Below are 20,715 nucleotides of genomic sequence, written 5' to 3' on the forward strand. Positions count from 1 at the left end.
GATAATCCGCCCACTATGAATAGGATGAGTTGGAAAAATCTTAAGAATTGTTGCCTGCGTTTCTTGACCGAACAGAGATTGTGCATTGAAATGAATAAATCTACGGTGCAGGCACATAATCTCACACTAACAACTTTCAGCCTGCAGCCATACCTACGTCTGATCATGAGTGATTATGACCGTTTTTTACTGATGCGTTTCCGCCTGGGTACTCTGTATAGATTATTAAGTTTTCCAGCTGTAAATGACTGGCCAAAACAGCTTTGAAAATGCCCGTGTGATGACACTTCTGACCAGTCTACCATACACGTGTTATTTTTTTGCAAATGTTATTCTACACAGAGAAAATTATGGATTGTTCCTGTTTTAAAAGTACTAGGTATGAAGTCTTGTCATCCAGCATTTGTGGCACTTCAACAATTAGAGACAGTTTTTGTTGTAGCCTCTGCAATAGCCTTTTTTTAAAAAAATGTTTTTAGGAGCTGGAAAACGATCACAATGTGATAAAAAGCAAAATTAAATTATGTTTATGTACTTGATGCCATGTCCGCTATTGTAGGTTTTATTACCTGTAATATTTAGTATTGTATGATGCATTCATGATGCAGTGGAATTGCATCACAGTTAATGTTCCAATGTGAACCAGTATTGAGTTGTACAGCTGAGGGTTGCTGCATGAAATATGTACTCCATTAAAGACACTTCAAGAACCTATATGAAGTTTTCTGTGTGGATTACTACATATTTTGGCAACGAGGACCTGTGCAGAGGACAGGAAAGTGACACAACCTTCACCTCTGGAACGCCGCTAAATTAATTTAGCGCTATTGAAGAAGAAAAAACCTCATCAACTGTAAGTGTGCTGTTCTTGTTTCTAAGCTATACTCTTCTCTTCTTGCGAACTTTCATTAAATATTGGCATCATTAATCATTTATTCTACAATTTTGCTGGACCTACGTGGGCTCTTAAAGAAGAACTTACTTTTCTTGCGCAATGATAATGATGTTTGCACTGTTAATTCGTCATTAAATTGGTGTGCGTTTAAACACAGACTCGTATTACAGACAGATTACTTATACCTAAAACTGTCAAGGGCTCTGTTTAGAGATCAAGCCTCTTGAGTGTGAATTACATGCAAACTGTGCTATATTCAAGGGAATGGAGAGAGTATTATGTTTTCAGGATGATATAATGATTGTGGGGAGATCATTCAATGAACATGATGAGTTGATGGAAGAAGTTTTGCGAAGAATTTCTAAATGTGGGTTGACAATCAAAAGGGAGAAGTGTCAAATAAGATTGGGTCAGGTCAACTACTTGGGTCATCAAATTTCGGCAGAGAGTATTAGACCAAAGAGTAGTATTGTGAGAGCTGTGAAAGATGCTCCTTGTCCGGATGTATGACATTACAACGCATGCTTTTACATCACATGCTTTTACAATGCGGTTTTTACAACGCATACCATTACAACGCATAGTGCTTTTAGGCGCTGGATAGTGAATTGTTTAATTTACTATTCCAACTCCAGTCCCCGTGGATAGTAGGGAAGGTGTTGGATAGTACATTAAACCTATTCCCTATCCAGGAGCGCCCCCCCAGCGCAATGTATTGTAATGGTTTGCGTTGTAAAAGTTGCGTTGTAAAGGCACTGCATGGTAAAAGTTGCGTTGTAAAGGTTGTTTACCTCCTTGTCCTACTAATAAGGAGCAAGTGAAGTCCTTCTTAGGTCTTGCTGAATATTGTTCGAAATTTGTTCGGAAATTGGATGATTTAGTGGAACCTATGAGACTTCTTTTGAAGAAAGGGGCTGTGTTTGAGCGGAATTCTGAATGTGAGGATGCTTTTAGTAAGGTAAAAATTAGTCTCTCCGATGCTCCATCATTGGGGCATTTTGACTCAAAGAGGAAATCCATATTGGTTACGGATGCTAGTAATGTCGGATTAGGAGCAGTTTTGTTGCAAGTGTCAGATAATGATGAAAAATCATTGGATTTGCTTCACGCAGGTTACAGGGGCAGAAAAGTCATACTCAACTATAGAGAAAGAAGCCCTGGCATGTTGTTGGGGAATGGCGCATTTTAGGTACTAATTGTGGGGCCTACCTTTTGTTGTAAAGACGGATCATAAACCTTTAGTCCATATTTTTAAAGGTGGGCGGGGTTTAGATGGAAGTGTAACTCCCCGTATATCGAGGTGGTTACTATCTGTTTTAGATTACAATTTTGTGGTTGAGTATGTGCGTGGCAATAGAAATGTTATTGCTGACTGCCTTTCTAGGATGCCACTGGATGATGACTCTAGTGTGGACATTTTGGAAGATTTTGTTGTAGGTGTGGACTGTGAATTTGCTATTAGTCAAGATGAATGGAAAGAAGCAATGGAGAAGGATGAGGAGTATAAGAAGTTAAGAGAACTGATTATGGATTCCTGGGATGGATTTAGTGAAGGGGGTGTACATAAACAATACTTGTCAGTGAAGGATGAGCTTAGTTTGCAAGGAGATAACATTTTGGGAAGAAATAGGATAGTTCCTCCGGTTTTGTTGAGAACAAGGTTGTTGAGAATTGTACATGAAGGGCATTTAGGCAGAAGTTTGACTAAACAGAGATTAAGGGAATCTTTTTGGTGGCCTGAAATGGACAGTAATGTGGAAGATCTTGTGCGGGATTGTCATGCGTGTAGGAATAGTGAGAAGGTAAAAGCTATGAGAGAACCTCCTTTGAGATGTGTGGAATTACCTATGAAACCTTGGGAGAAATTAGCTCTGGATGTGTTGGGTCCAATTGATAAATTGGGAAATAATAATCGGTTTTTGGTTGTATTGGTTGATTATCATAGCAAATGGTTTACTTGTAAATCTATGGGGCAAGTCACTACTACAAATGTGATAGAGTTTCTAAAGGAAGTTTTTGTGGAAGAGGGAGTACCGAAAACTCTTGTAACAGATAATGGAGTTCAATTGGTTTCTTCTGAAATGACTAGTTTTCTTTGTGGTCTTGGAATCAGTCATGATAGAGTAGCTTTGTTCCGTCCACAAGCTAATGGACTTGTGGAAAGGGTAACCCAGATTGTGATGGATTGTATTCAACTTTCTCTGGCTAATGGGTTGTCATGGAAGGATGGATTACAAAGAATGATGTGGGGTCACAGGATTACGCCTCATTCAGTGACTGGAGTTTCTCCTTTTGTTGCTTTGAAGGGCAGAGAGCCGGGTACTAAAGAGTCTCCGATGGGGTTGAAGGAGAAGAATCAGGTTTGGGAGAAAGGATGAGGTCAAGAGTTGTAGATTGTCAGTGGCGTAATAAGATGGATTTTGACAGTAGGAAAAGTGCTAAGCAATTGGTGTTTGAGGAAGGTGATTGGGTAGTTGTAAGAAAGTTTGGATTTGTGAAAAAAAGAGAGAGTAAGTTTTCTCAACCGCAAAGGTAATTTCTGTCAGAGGTTCTGTGGCTGAACTGGATGATGGCAAGAAGTAGAGTTTTGGTAATTTGTGCAAAGTATCTCATTTATAATGTGATGTTTTTATATATATTTTGTCCTCTCAAAATTGTTTTCCTGTAAATCATATATTTCTTAGGTTGAATGTTTTCTCTAATATTTTTTCATTTTTTCTTATCTTTTCTTTTAGATTCCATAGAGGGGAAGATATGTAGTAATATTTAGAATTGTATGATGCATTCATGATGCAGTGGAATTGCATCAAAGTTAATGTTCCAATGTGAACCAGTATTGAGTTGTACAGCTGAGGGTTGCTGCATGAAATCTGTACTCCATTAAAGACACTTCAAGAACCTATATGAAGTTTTCTGTGTGGATTACTACAGAATTCTTATAAGTCTTTTTATATGCTTTTATGGTTATATGTTTGTGTAACCGAATAAAGTATTATTGATTGATTGACTCATCTGTAGCCTGGGATTGGCTTGAACTTTATGATACAGGCTCATTGCGCACTGAGATGCCGGAGTTGCAGCAGCCCTGCCACCACGACGTCAACCGTCTAGGTGCAGAGGAGCACCCCGACCAACAACCTCTCAGGTGGCGTTAGCACAAACAAGGGCAGTAGAGACTGCTGCGTCCTTGAAGATGAGTGAGATTTCTTCTTCACGCCCTTCAATGAAACATTGTAGGTCTGTCACCGAGTCCGGCGTCTTAGTGATCCCTGGGCTTGAGACAACTTTGGCAGGGGTTATGCAGTGGTCACTAGATGGTATTATTTAACACAGTCTGATTTAGCAATGCACTTTTATCTTGCAATGTGCCGTCATTTCTATTAGTTCCTACTGTTGTGTCGGTGAGCAGATTGCTTGTGTGTTTGTTTTCTACAGAGTATAATTCAGATGTGGGCGAGGCTGGAGGGATTCTGGTGGGGGAGGGGCTTGAGGCGTGCGACCCCTTGTATCCGTTTGCTTTCCAGTGTGCTGCTTCTTTCTCCTTTTGCTGGTGGCCCCCTGCTCCGGTGACCTTTCTCCATTACAGAACTTGTTAGCCTTTGTTTGGTTCCTTGGTGAGCCTTGTGTGCTCGGGTGTTTGGACAGGATGGTGTGTGTCTCAGTCCTGGGGGGAAGGGGGCTTGCTCATTGTTTATTATTATATTTTTTTTGTGTTTGTTTTTGGCAGGCTGAATGTGTGAGGCAGTTGACTTTATTTGCTAGGTGTAGTGAAAGCTGGATGGTGGCAGTAGTACTGGGTCTGAATGGGGTCCACACGACCCTCGATTGGTGGTTTTACTTCCAATGGTGGTGCAGGTTACAGGGATTATGTGCAATTTGCGAGGCCTTTCCCCCCTTCTCAGTGCTATAACGTCCTAGCTTATTTGAAATAGACGACAGTTCGATTGCGTTATTTTCAAGAGACATCTTATAGAGTCTGAAAGCAGAGCACTCCGGGGGCGTTGGCAGAGTCAATTGTATGCCACCACGTATTCTGCTTTCTCGCACGGCGCTCTTGTTTGGCTCAGGCCCTTTTCAGTTGCATACGGTTGTTTTTGACCCAGATAGTCGCTAAGTCTTGTTATCGGACCACTTGGACAATAGGGATGTGGAGTTATTGAATACTTAAATGTTGATCAGCTAGCGTTTCTGTCCGAGCCTGTCCCTCTAATTTCGCTCCTGGTGCCCCTTTGGAGGATTTTTAGAGGGATTTTAATAGTGTAGATGACATCTCCTTGGATAGATCGCATCCCCCCTTGCGCAATACACCGGTGGCTGAACCAGTGGATATTGCGCATACGAGGGCAGTTCAGTGAAACTTTATTGATAATGGAGGACACGTAACCTGCATTGCGAGTGTACTCCTATCATTCAGGTTTGCACGAATTTGAGATCCAGCTTGATCAGGTATACACCTGCCAGGTGCTGTGTAGTAGGTTAGTGGGCACCGAGTACTTGGGGAAGACGTACTCAGATAATTCCCTTATCTTATATACCTTCCAATGGTTCTCTGCTAGAACCACAGTCCCTAACTCGTGTCTGTATCTGGCAATGCTGGAGGGTCAACCATTCTGGGTTTTACTGGGTGAGCATGTCACAAGACTTTGGCTAGACAATGTGGGCATGGCCTCATCAGTGGGAGTTAAGTGGGAAACCATTGTCATGTGGCTAGGTTAAGCCCGGGAAGAAACGCTGCATTTTTATATGCACACATTTCTTAAGCTGCCTTATTTTCTACACATATGCTTGCGTGGCAGTGCAGGATTTACTTCTCTGGATCCACACTGCTTACAAATTCCACTTCGTAAGTACACTGTCACAACACCTTGAACATTTAGTACAAGGCCTTAACACGCATTGTGCAACTGTTGTTATTCATTTATGAGGGGACATAGCTGTCAAATCAGTGGAGCACTCTGCTGACATTGTGAGGTAATCGCTGTTATCGGAGTCTCGGCCCAAATGATTCATTTTTACCCTCTGCAAGGAGGGATCTCCAAATTGTGATCAAGACAGGGCCTTGTACACACTTACCTTCAGGTGATGGTGATCATCCAGTAAGGGATTCTTGTCAGAACACCAGCCCAAGCAACTAGGTTATGGAGTGCACAGTACTTGCCAGCATATATACATACTGCTTTAGCACAATAGTGGAATTGTTATATTGCTAATCACATTTATTTGTGTTGATCCAGAGACTAGGAGAGGTGAGAGTGGCCAGGACAATGCTTAAATGGCTGCATTCCTTTTTGAAGTTTTTGAAGATGAATGACTTCAAAATGGATGCCTCTTAAATGTGGGGTCCCCTAGGGGTCTTCCCTGAGCCCCACCCTTTTTAATGTTTATCTGAATTCTCTGGCATAAGTGGTTCTACCTTTCAGAGTCCAGATCGGCACCTATGCTGACGACACCCAGCTGGTTGTCTCCCTCAATCAGCAGGAGAGCACTGGACCTGGCCTTGCCCTGTGCCTGGAAAAAGTCTCAATGTGGATGGAAGGTTCATATTTGAAACTTAATGGGTCTCAAGACAGAGTTGATGCTCCTAGGTAACCACAATACTTTAAATGTAGGATTGTTCTGGCCCAGCTGTATTGGTCCAGTCCCCCTCCCTAAAGATCACATCAAGAGCTTGGGTGTCTGGCTTGAACGTAATCTTGATTTTAAGGGGCAAGGGCAGAAAGTCGCAGCCAGTCGCTATGGAATTTTAAGGATGATACGTAAAGTCCTCCCTTTGCTACCTTTTCTCGCCAGAAGACATATGGTTCAGGCACTGATCCTCTCCCGGCTTGACTATGCAAATGCCCTTTATTTGGGAGCACCTTGCTCCTCAACAAATAAACTACAAATTTTGCAAAATTGTGCAGCACGCCTGCTCTTGAATATTCCAAAGCACCTTTCGGCCAAGCCCGCTTTGGCGACACTTCACTGGCTTCCTGTTCAGGAGAGGATCCAGTTTAAGGCGCTGTGAATTCAAACACACGTGTGCACCGATCTCAGTGTTGCTGCCATCTGCAGTCAGTCTTTGTTTATAGGTTTGCATATATCATCCCATAAAGCAGTTCATCATCGGTCATAGTTAGATAACAGTTAGGGACTGGAGTGTGATTCCTAGCCTTATAGGTACGTCGCAGATAACGCACCTCTAAGTTACCAGGGTGTGCATCTGTCTTTCAGACACCCTCCACCCTCATATCTCAGCTCAGTATCATGTTCCCTTGGACCAGATCCATACATACATGTATGCAGATATTTACTTTACATTATCTTCTCATAGTACCATGTAGTTGGAATGTATGCAGGTATTTACTTCACATTATCTTCTCATAATACCATGTAGTTGGAACCAAGGGATACAGTCATTAAGACCACGTGTACTACTTTTTAGTCACTCCACCCAACGCTGTTCCCTGATTAAGAGGAATTCAGTCACATTGTTGGTATCTAATGGAATGAAGGGTCTATCCAGCACAGTCCATCTAAGATCTGTTTCACTGTGCCCCTGTTCTTGAAAGTGTGCTGTCATCTTCGTATTGGTTGGTGAAGTCTGGTATTCCTGAGACTTCGGTCAGGAGGCAAGCTCAAATCAAGCCCTTGGAGTAATATTCTGCAAGATGATGAAAGTTCTTTAAAAGTTCCTTCTCCTTCCCTTGGCAATAAAGAAACCACTGCAGGCCAACCCAGCAAACAGCACACTGACAGAGGGTCAGTCCAAACTCCTGCAGCTTCCTTGGTACTTCTCCTTGGCAAAGGTTCGTCTTGTGTTCCCAGAAGTGATCTTAAATCTTGGAGTCTGGACCCCAATATTTATCATGCAAAATCCTTTGCCCTCTGAAGGCAGAGGGCCCTGTACCTAGTCCAAACCAGTTCTGTGCAGTCCTGGAGCACTTTGTCTACATGACTCCTTCTTTCCTTTGGCAGGGTGGGCCAGGGTCATCAGACACACCACAGGAGGTGGAGCCAGCATTGTGGAAGGCAGGCACAGTCCGATTCAGGCCCAGGTGCTACTCCTCCCACCACTCTACATGCAGATAGGTCTTTTCAGCCCTGTGCTGCCTCACGCTATCTCCTATAGCCACCCCAGCCCCTGTCACTCACAAAACCAGACATTATTATTATTATTATTATTATTATTATTATTATTATTATTATAATTACATTTATTGAGCGCACAGCTACCCGGAGGTTTCCCGGAGCTAAAGAAAAACAGAAAATGAGTGAGTTTAGAGGGGATCAGGACACAAAATTAAATATTAAAAAGCCAGGTCTTTATTCCTTTGCGGAATGTCAAGTAGCAGATTTCAGATCGCAAGGATTGGGGCATGGAATTCCATAAAGAGGGTGCCAGTAGAGCAAACGAGCGACCGCCCATTTTAGCTCTGTTGACCCGAGGGATCAGAAACTTGTTTTGTGTAGAGGATCTCAGTGTACGGGAGAGAACATACTGCTGGACTAAGGAGGATAGATATTTAGGAGCTTTACCCATTTTATTATGGTGCATTATGCAGAGAGCTTTAAATTTTACTCGGCTCTCAATGCGCAACCAATGCAGCTTGCGCAGATGGATGGAAGCCGATGACCTGGCAGGCAAGTTACAAAGAAGGCGGACTGCCATATTCTGGACCACCTGAAATTTCTTTGTTACCTCTTTACAGGCACCCAGAAGCAGAATGTTCCCGTAGTCCAAGCGTGAGGTGACAAGGGCCTGGACCACTATCCTCAGGGTGTCAGCTGGAAGCATCCACGAGATTTTTCTCAGCCACCTTATGATGGTAGTACAGGTGGCAGAGACTTTTACAAAATGTTGCTTAAAAGACAGCTGGTTGTCAAAAGAGACCCCGAGGTTGCGAACTGAGGCTGAAGGGGTAGGAGTGGGACCCATCTGATGAGGCCAATGTTGAGGGCCCCAAAGCGAAGTGAGAGGGCCGAATAGAAGTAGCTCAGTTTTGTCACCATTCAATTTTAATTTATGACTGTGCATCCAGTTGGCAATTTGCTCCAACCCGGACTGTAAAGAGGACGTAGGAAGATGTTTATTGGTGGATAACGAATAGACGATTTGTGTATCGTCTGCGTAAGAATAGATTGTGAGGCCTGCTTGCTCTGCCAGAAAGGCAAGAGGTCTCACGTAGAGATTGAAAAAAAGAGGGCTGAGAATAGACCCCTGGGGCACACCGTGAGGGGAGGAAAAGATGGAGGAGACAGACGAGGAAGAAAAGACTTGAAAAGTACGATTAGAAAGAAAACTAGCAATCCAGGCCAGGGCGGCACCATCAATACCCACAGATTTCAAGGTGGATAGCAAGATGGAATGGGAGACGGTGTCAAACGCGGCACTCAAGTCTAACAGAATGAGTGCCACAGTCTCCCCGCTGTCCACCTGTCTTCTGATGGTCTCAGACACACCGAGTAGTGTGGTCTCAGTAGAGAAGCCAGCCCTGAAGCCAGATTGAGAGCAATGTAGAAGATTGGAAAATTCAACATAAGAGGTAAGAAGAGAATTAACGTGTTTTTCAAGAATCTTAGAATAGCAGGGAAGAAGAGAAATGGGACGAAAGTTGGAAGGGTTATTAGGGTCCGCGGTGGCCTTTTTTATCAATGGATTATTTACAACAAGGGGTGGTGATGGACAGAGTCTCTGAATTAAGCAGAGTACTCTCACCCAGTCAAGAGATCAGGGCTAGATCCAACACCGTTTTTTAGCTCATTGCACCATCCCAGTTTCAGAACCTGGCTGTATGCAAACTAGTCTGTCCCTGGCCCAGTGCATCATGGGAACAGGGCAGACCAGACTACAAAAGCCAATTCTTACACTGGGAAGGAAACAAGCTTCCGGGGACCGGTTTCTGGCATTTCAGCCGTCTTCGGCCCGGCTTGCTTGAATCCTGATGGTGCAATGAGCAAGGGACTCACATCTGAGCATCCCCTTCCACGCTTAGGGTGGACAAAATTATTTACAACAAGGGGTGGTGATGGACAGAGTCTATGAATTAAGCAGAGTACTCTCACCCAGTCAAGAGATCAGGGCTAGATCCAACACCGTTTTTTAGCTCATTGCACCATCCCAGTTTCAGAACCTGGCTGTATGCAAATTAGTCTGTCCCTGGCCCAGTGCATCATGGGAACAGGGCAGACCAGACTACAAAAGCCAATTCTTACACTGGGAAGGAAACAAGCTTCCGGGGACCGGTTTCTGGCATTTCAGCCGTCTTCGGCCCGGCTTGCTTGAATCCTGATGGTGCAATGAGCAAGGGACTCACATCTGAGCATCCCCTTCCACGCTTAGGGTGGACAAAATTATACGGTGATGGATCAAGCCCTGATCTTTGGACTGGGTAAGAGTGGTCTGCTTAATTCAGACACTCTGTTCATCACCACCCCCTTTTCTGTATCGTTTTTGGCCACTATAGGTGTGGCAGGGTATACTCAGACATGAGTCCCTTTCTCACTGCTCCATCAGGATTCAAGCAAGCCGGGCCGAAGAGGCTGAAATGCCAGAAACCGGTCCCCGGTAGCTTGTCTCCTTTCTGGTGAAGAATTGGCTTGGTAGTTTGGTCTGCCCTGTTCCCATGATGCACTGGGCCAGGGACAGACTAATTTGCATATAGCCAGGTTCTGAGCTGGGATGGGGCAGTGAGATAAATAACGGTGATGGATCAAGCCCTGATCTTTGGACTGGGTAAGAGTGGTCTGCTTAATTCAGACACTCTGTTCATCACCACCCCCTTTTCTGTATCGTTTTTGGCCACTATAGGTGTGGCAGGGTATACTCAGACATGAGTCCCTTTCTCACTGCTCCATCAGGATTCAAGCAAGCCGGGCCGAAGAGGCTGAAATGCCAGAAACCGGTCCCCGGTAGCTTGTCTCCTTTCTGGTGAAGAATTGGCTTGGTAGTTTGGTCTGCCCTGTTCCCATGATGCACTGGGCCAGGGACAGACTAATTTGCATATAGCCAGGTTCTGAGCTGGGATGGGGCAGTGAGATAAATAACGGTGATGGATCAAGCCCTGATCTTTGGACTGGGTAAGAGTGGTCTGCTTAATTCAGACACTCTGTTCATCACCACCCCCTTTTCTGTATCGTTTTTTATCAATGGAACCACCATCGCATGCTTCCATTCGTTAGGGACCGTAGCTTCAACCAAAGAAGCATTTAGAAGATTCAGAATGATCTGGAGTATGGTTGGAGCCACAGTACGCAGTATTTGTGGAGGCATAGGATCCAGGGGAGAACCAAATTTTATTTCTTTGAGATAGTTTTGAAAAAGTGAGAGCGAAATCGGCTCCCACGAGTGAAGAAAGGGGGCCGTGGGAGTTGGATTAAATGCATCGCTGGGACCAAGATTGGGTAAATGAGACACAGACGTGGAAGAAACGGTGGGAGTAGCATCGAAAATAGCGTAAATTTTATCAATTTTTCCAGAAATTTTTTTGCCAGGGCATTACATTGGATTGTGTCCAGACAGGGGTCTTTAGGTGCAGAAGACATGCCTGAAAGATCTTTTACCACTTTAAACAAGGCCTTTGGTCGATTTTGGGCATTGAGTATGGTCATGTTGGCATGATTAGCTCTGGCGGTATCACCAGCGGAATGGTAAGCCCGCAAGGCGTCCTTATATCTTGTTTTATTAGTCGTACAGTAATTGGAGCGCCAAATGCGTTCCAATTTTTTGCAACAAGATTTTTCAAGGCGAAGTGAGTCATTAAACCAGGGGGCCGGAGGGTGATGGATCTGAGATTTATTTCTCTGAGTAGGAAGGCAGGAGTCTAGGGCTGATGTCAACCAAGAGCTGACGACGGACACTTCCTTCGTGGTGATGATAGAACACGTAGGTTTGGAGATGTCAAGGCAGATGTTCAACTTATCCTTGTCTAGTCGTTTCCAATTCCTACTAGCCTTGTGAGGGTCTAAACTAGTGGAAGAATTGTGAGTGGATATCCTAATTGAAAAATCAATAATAAAATGATCAGACCAGATAACAGGAGAAGAGGAGTGGTAAGTAATACACTTAAGATTCGAAATAAGGGGATCTAATAAATGACCTGCTTTATGGGTAGGGCCTGAGTTAAGTAAGTGAAGGTCTAAGGCGGCTAAGTCCAATAATAGGCGCGTACTTATAGGGCAAGAAGCTTGATTAAAATGAATATTTAAATCTCCCACTATAAGGAGATTAGTGGATTGTAAAATCAGAGGGGCAATAAGCTCAGGAAGAGCAGAGGCCCATGCAGAGGCTGAACCAGGGGGACGGTAAATAAGGACTCCTGTCAGAGTGAAAGAAGGAGAAAGAAGAAGTTTAAAGATACCTGCTTCGCAACCCGGAAAATCAAGGTCTTCCCATGAGCAGGAAAAATCTCTTTTAAAAATAACAGCAATCCTTCCGCCCTCCTTGAGAGCACGGTTTCTCCCCACAAAGGTGTAGTTGTTGGGGAGGGCCATGGCGATGTCAGGGCCGGAGCTCTCGTTGAGCCATGTTTCTGTTACAAACATGGCTGCCGGGCTGGATGACTCAAGGAGGTCAAAGATATCTCTCCTGTGTTTAGGGAGAGATCGACAAATGATGCTAAAAAAGTTCAACTCACGGCATTTCGACTTAGAAAAGGGAACCTGATGTATAATAGGCGAAGTGTCCCAGAAAGTGGAAGAGAGGGAATCTGTGACCGAGGTAACAGAGTCTAGTGTAAGAGCACATTTGGGACATTTTAACGGTGCGTCTTGACAGTTCAGGCTAGGGGCAAAAGTGCAGGGGGGTGGCTGTAGACTCAATAGGACCGAGCGTGAATAACTAATGTAATCGGGGGCAAAACGAGTAGCCCCTGGTCCCGGCCTGGCGCGGACGGGCGCAGACGGGCAGGACTTTGGCACGACTTTGGCGCGAAGTCGGCGCTCCCGCTGCGCTCGTCCGCTGCGCTTCCGGCACAAAAGAACCATTTAAGCTTGTGGGGTGGGAGGGGCAGAGCACTAGACCGCTCGCCGACTCCTCGTCTCACACAAGATGGCGCCCAAAGTAGTTGAACCCAACCAGACCTTAGTCGTCTGTGGTGGGGGCTACAGAGCTTCAGGGAGAGGCAGGTAATACCCAGAATGTGAGCGCCGAGTGCGCAAAGACAGTAAAAATTGTTTTTAAAATTGTGAGCGAAAATGAAGCATAAACATTAAATACAATGTATAGCAGTTTTAAAATAATGAGCATCAGAGCGCAGGAGCGCAAGCAACAGAGATCCCACAAGCAGAGTCCCGGCTTTCCGCCTCAGGACTTACTCACTCAGCTGTCAATCGCCGAGTGAGTAGAACGCCAATGGTTTTAAGCTTGTGGGGCGGGAGGGGCAGAGCACTAGACCGCTCGCCGACTCCTCACCTCACACAAGATGGCGCACAAAGTAGTTGAACCCAACCAGACCTTAGTCGTCTGTGGTGGGAGCTACAGCGCTTCAGGGAGAGGCAGGTAATACCCAGAATGTGAGCGCCGAGTGCGCAAAGACAGTAAAAATTGTTTTTAAAATTGTGAGCGAAAATGAAGCATAAACATTAAATACAATGTATAGCAGTTTTAAAATAATGAGCATCAGAGCGCAGGAGCGCAAGCAACAGAGATCCCACAAGCAGAGTCCCGGCTTTCCGCCTCAGGACTTACTCACTCAGCTGTCAATCCAGACATACAATACACAATCTCGCAGAGGCAGGCAGGATGTTAGGTAAGAAAATACCTACTTTCTAAAAGTGGTATTTTCAAACACAGAATGTTAAAATCAACTTTACTAAAATATGTATTTTTATCATTCTGAGTTCAGGCATTCGACTTTCTACCATGTTCCCTGGGTCAGTTAGGATTATGAGATGTTATAATCAAACTGCCCATTCTGGCCTATGGGAACAGGTAGCCTTGCATTAGTGAAAAACGAAAATGGCTGTAAATCTCTATCAGTACATGCCACACACATCAGGGCATGTTCTACCTCTTAAATCCAATGCACCCTGCCCTTGGGCCTACCTTAGTGGTGTCTGATATGTAGAAAAGGGAAGGTTTAGGGACTGGCAAGTGGGTGCACTTGCCAAGTCGACATGTCAGTCACAGACTGCACACAGGCTCTGCAATGGCAGGCCTGAGACACACTTTACAAGCTGCTTCTGTGGGTGGCACAATCTGTTCTTGCAAGCCCAACAGCAGAATTTGATTTACTGGCCCTGGGCACATATGGTGCACTGTACTAAGGTCTGACAAGTAAATCAAATAAGCCAATCATGGAGTCACTAATTCAGTACATCAATTTAACATAGACGGCATATGCACTTTAGCACTGATCAGCAGTGGTAAAGTGCCCAGAGTCATAAAACCAACAAAAAGAGGTCAGAGAAAATATAGGAGGAAGGCAAAAAGTTCAGGGATGACCCTGTAAAAAGTGCCAAGTCCAACAGCAGCCATATTAACAATCACCCTTTTCTGCCTTCAAGAGTTTTAGTGGATACGGGTCTACAAATCTTGCAGTCCTTATGGGGATCTTCAGTGTGCGGTCGCTTCTTACCACAAGATCTACATAATCTGAAAAGTCCTTTTTAGAGGATTCCGACATGTTAACCGCAAAGGTGAAAAAACAGCAAAGATGTGAAAAAATTAAAGATAATAGTAAAAAATATGAGTTGAGGTTGATTAAAGTAGGGGGCTCAAGATGAACTGGTTAATGCTCCGATCATGTAGCCGCTGGGATTACTGTAGAGATTATGGGAGCGGATGAGGGTTTGGGCCAGGTCTCTGTGATGAAGAGGATGTCGGGTGTGTGTCGCTGTTCAGAAGGTCCCATATTTTGGTTGTGTGCTTGCTGAGTGATCATGTGTTGAGTAGCATGCATGCCGGTGGGAGTTGATGTGCGGGTTTGGTATAGCGTGTGCTTAAGGGTGGGAGTGTAGGAACTGTTGGTGCTTGTGTGGTGTGTGTTGGGAGGAGGTACTGAGGGAATAGTTATTATTTGCTTGGGGGGTGTTGGTGGGTGGCTGTGATGTTCCTACAAGGACATATGAAGATTGTGAACCTTTGATGCTTGTACCTGACACATGGTGGTTGTGGCATACAATGGTGGTATTTGGGCACATGATTTTATACCTAGGCATAATATGGAGGTACAAGAGAATATGATGTGACTGGGCATTTGATGGTTGTGCATGGGCGTACAATGTTTGAGCCTGTCATATGATGGTTGGGGCTGGGCATAGGATGGTTCAGCCGGGGCATAAGATGATTATACTTGGGCCTATGAATGTTGTGCTAGGGCATATCATGATTGTGCAATGGAGGAACCTGGGCACAAGTTGGCTCTGCTGTGCCATAATATTGTTGGGCCTGGGCTTAGGATGGTTGGGCAAGGCTTAGCATGGTTGGGCATGGACAGAGGATGATTATATTTGGGCCTATGAACTTTGTGCCTGCACAAGATGTTTGGTCTTGAGTATATGACAGTATGTCAGGTATTCTGAGGCTTTGTATGGAAATTTGGCAAATTTAATTATGCATTTTGAGACTGTAGAAGATCAGATCATCAGGAGCTGCACCTGGCATTAGTGGGTCTTGTGACTCAACAAGTCCACCGCATAATTGTGGATGCTGGTGTCAAAGGTCAAGCAACAGAGCAGAAAGATTGCCCTTTGATTTGGAGTCCTTATCGTTTCAAATATTTAGGATAATAGTAAAAAATATGAGTTGAGGTTGATTTAAGTAGGGAGGCTCAGGATGAACTGGTTAATGCTGATTTCTATTTATGCTAGGTTTGTTATGGCCAGTTGGGGATTTGTATATTTCTGTGGAATTTTCATGTATTGTGAACGATGTTCGATAAACATTGGGCCCTCGAGTGCTCCTATCGGTTCACGACCATCTTGATTCATGAAACCAGACTCAATGATTACCTGTACCTATGAGGCTTCTTATATAATGGCTTTGAGGTACAATGAGGGTCTTCTGTCTGTTGGTTTAGTTTGTAAGTTCCTTATGTGCTGTGTCACTCGTTGAGATGAACGCACATGGGCCTGGGATTGCTCCTTCAAAGACTGTGGGAAATCATTTGGTGTGGGAGAAAGGTTAATGTATAGCCAAATCAGATAGAGCAGAAAGCAGAGTGCAACTAGGCCACTGACAGCCTATGATAAATTTGTCATCAGCCTTGCGAGTATGAAAGGCCTACTCTCATTATTATTAAAAGAAAGGGGACAGAAATTAAAATACATAAACCACAGGGATAGCATAGGCAGAGAAGTACAAATTGGAGAGACTATGGAAAGATATGGACAAGACTACAATAGTGATTCATCTTAGAGAGTATAGATATAAAAGCAAGAGTGGGTGGCTTTCCAACCTTGATAAACTAAAAGTTATGAATTCAGGAGTAGTTTGGTATTAAGGATCAAAAATGCAAAGTATTAACCCTACACACAATGCGGAAGATTAATAAACAAACGGGATTCAATGAATACAGGAGGTGGACTGGTCATGTGCAATCATAGTAGATACAATAAACATACCATGGATACAGTGTGCATCAATTATCAAGCCCTTCCTAACACAAGACACAGCTGCTGCCTCACATTCATAACAGAGACCAGTGCATGAACATCAAAGTAGGGAAACATTCAGTACCAGGCCTTATTTATGTTAATTGCTTCTGTCAAAACATTTGAGGGTTCTCATTTTGGTTTTCCTTAACATGCCCCTCTCCTTGACCTGCGGTTGTTTCTGTCCATGTTCCTATGTGTAGATGGCATGTGTTTGATTAAAGTACTGTCCCTTGATGAACAGACAATTCCTCAATCCACCAAAACACTGTAAGCCATGGAACTCAAGACCATTTACATCTTGCTAAGAAACTGATTAAAGTCTTGGGTGGTTTTTCAAATAAAAAGGATTTTATATTAACCTTTTCCGTGCGACCGCGTTTCCCCCTCCGGTGCTGGGCCCTAATAGAAACGGGCGTGGTCATGACGGAACGGTTCCGTCATGAGCACAGCTCAACCGTAGCTCATGACGGAACCGTTCCGTCATGAGCATCGAAGGGGTTAAGCTCAAAAAGCCTACAAGTTTGATTACCTTTGCCAAACTAGTTTGTAACATTAAGTATTTCTAAGGTCCCTTTTGTATACTAGAAGCAGGGATGTGGAATTCCTATAGCCCGACGCCCTGGACATATTGTTAGGGGTCAAGGGCAACAAGTTTTCATGTGTATTTTGTCCTTGGGACAAGTAAGCACAACCTCCTGCAGCACAGAGCCTTTGACTGCCAGTTTGCAGTACCACATTATTGATCAGGGAAGGGCACTGTCTGCAGTTAAGGTCATATTTTTGTCCATATGTTAACGCTGTTCAAGCTTGTATTTATGGTTCATTAATTGAAAGCCTTTATTATTGGTGGGCGCTCTAAGTAAATGCTGCAAACTCTGACTGCACTACTGACAGAGGTTCCAGTATAAAAATGTGTACACACGTTTCAAAGTTTAGCAGTTTGAGGCTATGTATAATGGTCCCAGTATGCCAGTTGATTTGACGCAAATATATAAATATATGCAGAAGCATGAAAGTAAGATTGATGATTCTTTGCTTTCAAAATAAAATGTTCATAAAAAGATTAAATCAGGACAAAAAACATTGTGCTAAACTACTGTAAAATTTCAGGTACCATTTCTTTGCAGCATCATTTAGTAACATGTGTTAATGCATGCTTGTATTTCCCAAAATTATTCTTAATGGAAAATCAGTGTAACCAGTTTCAATAGGATTATGAGAAACAAAAATAAACAAGCATTGGCAAGGCCAGTAGGCCTGAAATTGTTGGTCAGCTATTTTGTTTTGTCCATGTGTGACATCTTTTGGCATGGTTTTTGTAAAACCTTATTGGTGTGGGCGCTGCCGGGCCCTCACCATTATAACAAACATTGGCAATAGCAAAGATATTGTTTTTGGTCTCAAATAGCACACACTGCCACAGTAGTTACTGGCACTGAAGAAAAACACTTTGTATGCCGATATGCTCCTTGTGAAAGAGCAGAATGATGTTACTCACAGTGAAGCCAGCCGATACAAAGAGAGAGACTGAATTTTATTAAACGCAAAAGGTCATTGTCAACGCAAGACCAAATTAGGGGCCCAATTATTAAAGAAAGTCTCAAAGTCCACCCATGGTATATGTCCTTGCATTAAGTGCAGCTATTCGGCTTTCGTGAATTCCCAAGAATTTACAGAAGTGGGTAAAGAAATATTACTCCTAGAAAATATTTGTGTACTGCATTTTAGCTTGAGCAAACATACATGTGTAGATTTGCTCATGCAAAAATCTGAGTGTTTGCAAGTTTACTTTCCTCCCAACTCTGGAAGAAGATTTACATCTGCCATTGTCGGGAGTACATTTCTAACGTTTCTCAGTATAGGAAAAGATTAGAGAAGAGTTATTGAAAACCCTTAAAAAATGCAAGTTAGTAGGTTTGACCAGACTCAAAAGGAACTATTTCTTACCACTACCTTCAGCCCAAGTATGTAGATCTGTGGAAACGTGGCAACATAAGGGGATTGCTAGTATTCAAACCCTACTATTATATGAGGCTTGGCATATTCAGAGAGGCTATATCAAATCTCTTATATAATGAGATTGCTGCCATCATTTGTCGCCGCACTACATGGCACCGAAGGGACAAGTGGATTTTGTTACAGGACAAGTAGAGTTATGAAGCTACCTGTCCCATGGACAAGTAGATATTTTATTAAATTCCACACCTCTGTATAAGTCACACCTCTTGACTACTGGTGTGTCATTAAAGCTGCATGTAAAAACTACCTGTTCTGCTATCGTAATTATACCTTGCACTCTGACAAGAGAGGCATGCACAGGACTCCACACACATCCACAGACTACAGGGTACTTTTTAGCACATTTTGGTTTCTAGTCCTAGAATCAAAATGAGATAAGTGGTGTAATAGGTGTATTATCTGCAGAGATATTCTACCTTCTGGTCTTATTTCATACAGTACTGGAGTGAAGGCGCAGGAGTAAATTAATGTCTAGAAAATGAATTTACCTTAAGACGAGTGTCCTTGTGCTCCATTAAGTTGATGTCATTTTCCATGACACGGGTGGCAATCCACTTGTTTACTGGCACAAGAAGCAGTGTGATTCCCAGCCCTGCCAAGGATGCCAGCCCTACTTGTTGGTACAGCAGACAGAAGATGATAGCAATCTCAGTTGGCAAGACCCAACCTTCATGAAAGGCCAGGCAGTAGGCAGCCAGTTGCTCAGAGTCACAGCTGATGAAGTTGACAACTTCACCAGTCGAGAACCAGGATAGGCTACTGCTGTTGGCCCTCACAGCTTTGCGGTAGATGGTGGAGACAGATGCAGCTCTGACCATCAGCTCCACCTTGTGCACTTCATAGACAAATTGATTTCGTAATAGGGCAGCAAGAAAGGAACTTGCAAAGAGCCCAATGACATAGAGTAGTCCGTAGCTCAAATGTTCCTCACGTGTTTCTATAAAATTAACAAAGTGACTAAGCAAAAGAGGTCCTGCTAAGCCCATAAAGCTGGCTGATAGCCTCACAATCCCCAGAGAGTAGAACCTCAGGCCGAAGGTTGAGTGGAGTACAGAAAAGAGGCGTACCTCCTTCGGAATGTCTGAAGTGCCATGAGGAAGGCCATTCCCACTTGCTTTATTCGTGGGGCTTAGATGTCCGATGTTGCCATCTTGTTTGGAAAAACTGGGTACCTCCTTCAGGATGGCATTCTTTCTTTGCCAACAGGCATTGAAGCGTTTGCAGACTGTTTGCGTTCGGAGATTGTATGGTAAATGATAGATATCGTCAGGCTGCTTCAGATTTTTTTGGTGTCCACGTTTCAACAAAGGATTTATCCAGAGGAAGAAGAAACGTGAAAGCCAACTCTCATTATTTTCATCAGTCTTCTGCCATTCGGGCACCAGAGTCTCTGAATCAATGAGATAAGGGGAACACTGCGTGGGGTTGTTGATGGAGACAGAGTCTTGATGGGTGGGAATGGGAGATACAAATGCAAGTAGGTAGGTGGCAATGCAGGCCAGTTGGAGGCATACAACAATACGTTTCAAAATGGGTCCAGGCTGCATGGGGTATGATGCTGATCCATTACGGCTATACCACACAAGCGTAATGACTAGGGATGGCACAGGAAGAAGTACCATGACTCCCAAGGCAAAGGGGCCCCTAGAGATGCAATTTGCTGTCCTGTGGAGCATGAGTAGGGATATGCCGTGAGTGATCCAGGCCAATGCTGAGATTCCACCAATCAGTACTTCCAAGGCAATTGTTCCCTGCTCTTGTAAGAAAGCCACCAGAGTGATACTGATGATGGCAAGAACAGCAAAGAGGAAAGACACAGTGATCCGAAACTTCCAAGCACGTCTGGGATGGTGTTCATATCCAAGAAATCTACAATCAACAACAAATAATGTTAGAGAATATACACATTTTTTATCTACATAAAAATGTATAGGATGAAGGCAATTGACCAAAGTTAATGAAGACATATCAAATGAAGAAGATATTGCGGAAGACTACAATCTTGAATCCAAGAAGTTTGAAAATAAATAGTTCTTGAATTATGTTCTACATCATCAAAAAGAAATCCTATGGAAAAAATCTAAACAATTAAGTCCAAATTATTTTAATGTACATATGAATCAAAGTGTTACGCTGCTCCTGCGATAGGTGTTTTATGCAACTGATATTTTATTACAAAACTAAGCATAATGGGGTGATTTGGGGAATTTTGAATAACCAGTTTA

The 20,715-nt window shown here is 43.6% G+C and overlaps 1 protein-coding gene across 1 annotated transcript in view; it reads right to left on the bottom strand.

Annotated features, from left to right (window-relative positions):
* The window catches only part of LOC144762276 (ATP-binding cassette sub-family C member 10-like), a 1,522,948-nt gene that overhangs the window by 1,319,641 nt on the left and 182,592 nt on the right, over window positions 1-20,715 (bottom strand). The window contains exon 4 of the mRNA XM_078647417.1: window positions 18,979-20,359. Coding sequence (XP_078503543.1) covers window positions 18,979-20,359 — 1,381 coding nt within the window. The remainder of the gene's footprint in view (window positions 1-18,978; window positions 20,360-20,715) is intronic.

The sequence above is a fragment of the Lissotriton helveticus genome, chromosome 6 (assembly GCF_964261635.1).
Source record: "Lissotriton helveticus chromosome 6, aLisHel1.1, whole genome shotgun sequence".
In the NCBI taxonomy this organism is placed as follows: Eukaryota; Metazoa; Chordata; class Amphibia; order Caudata; family Salamandridae; genus Lissotriton; species Lissotriton helveticus.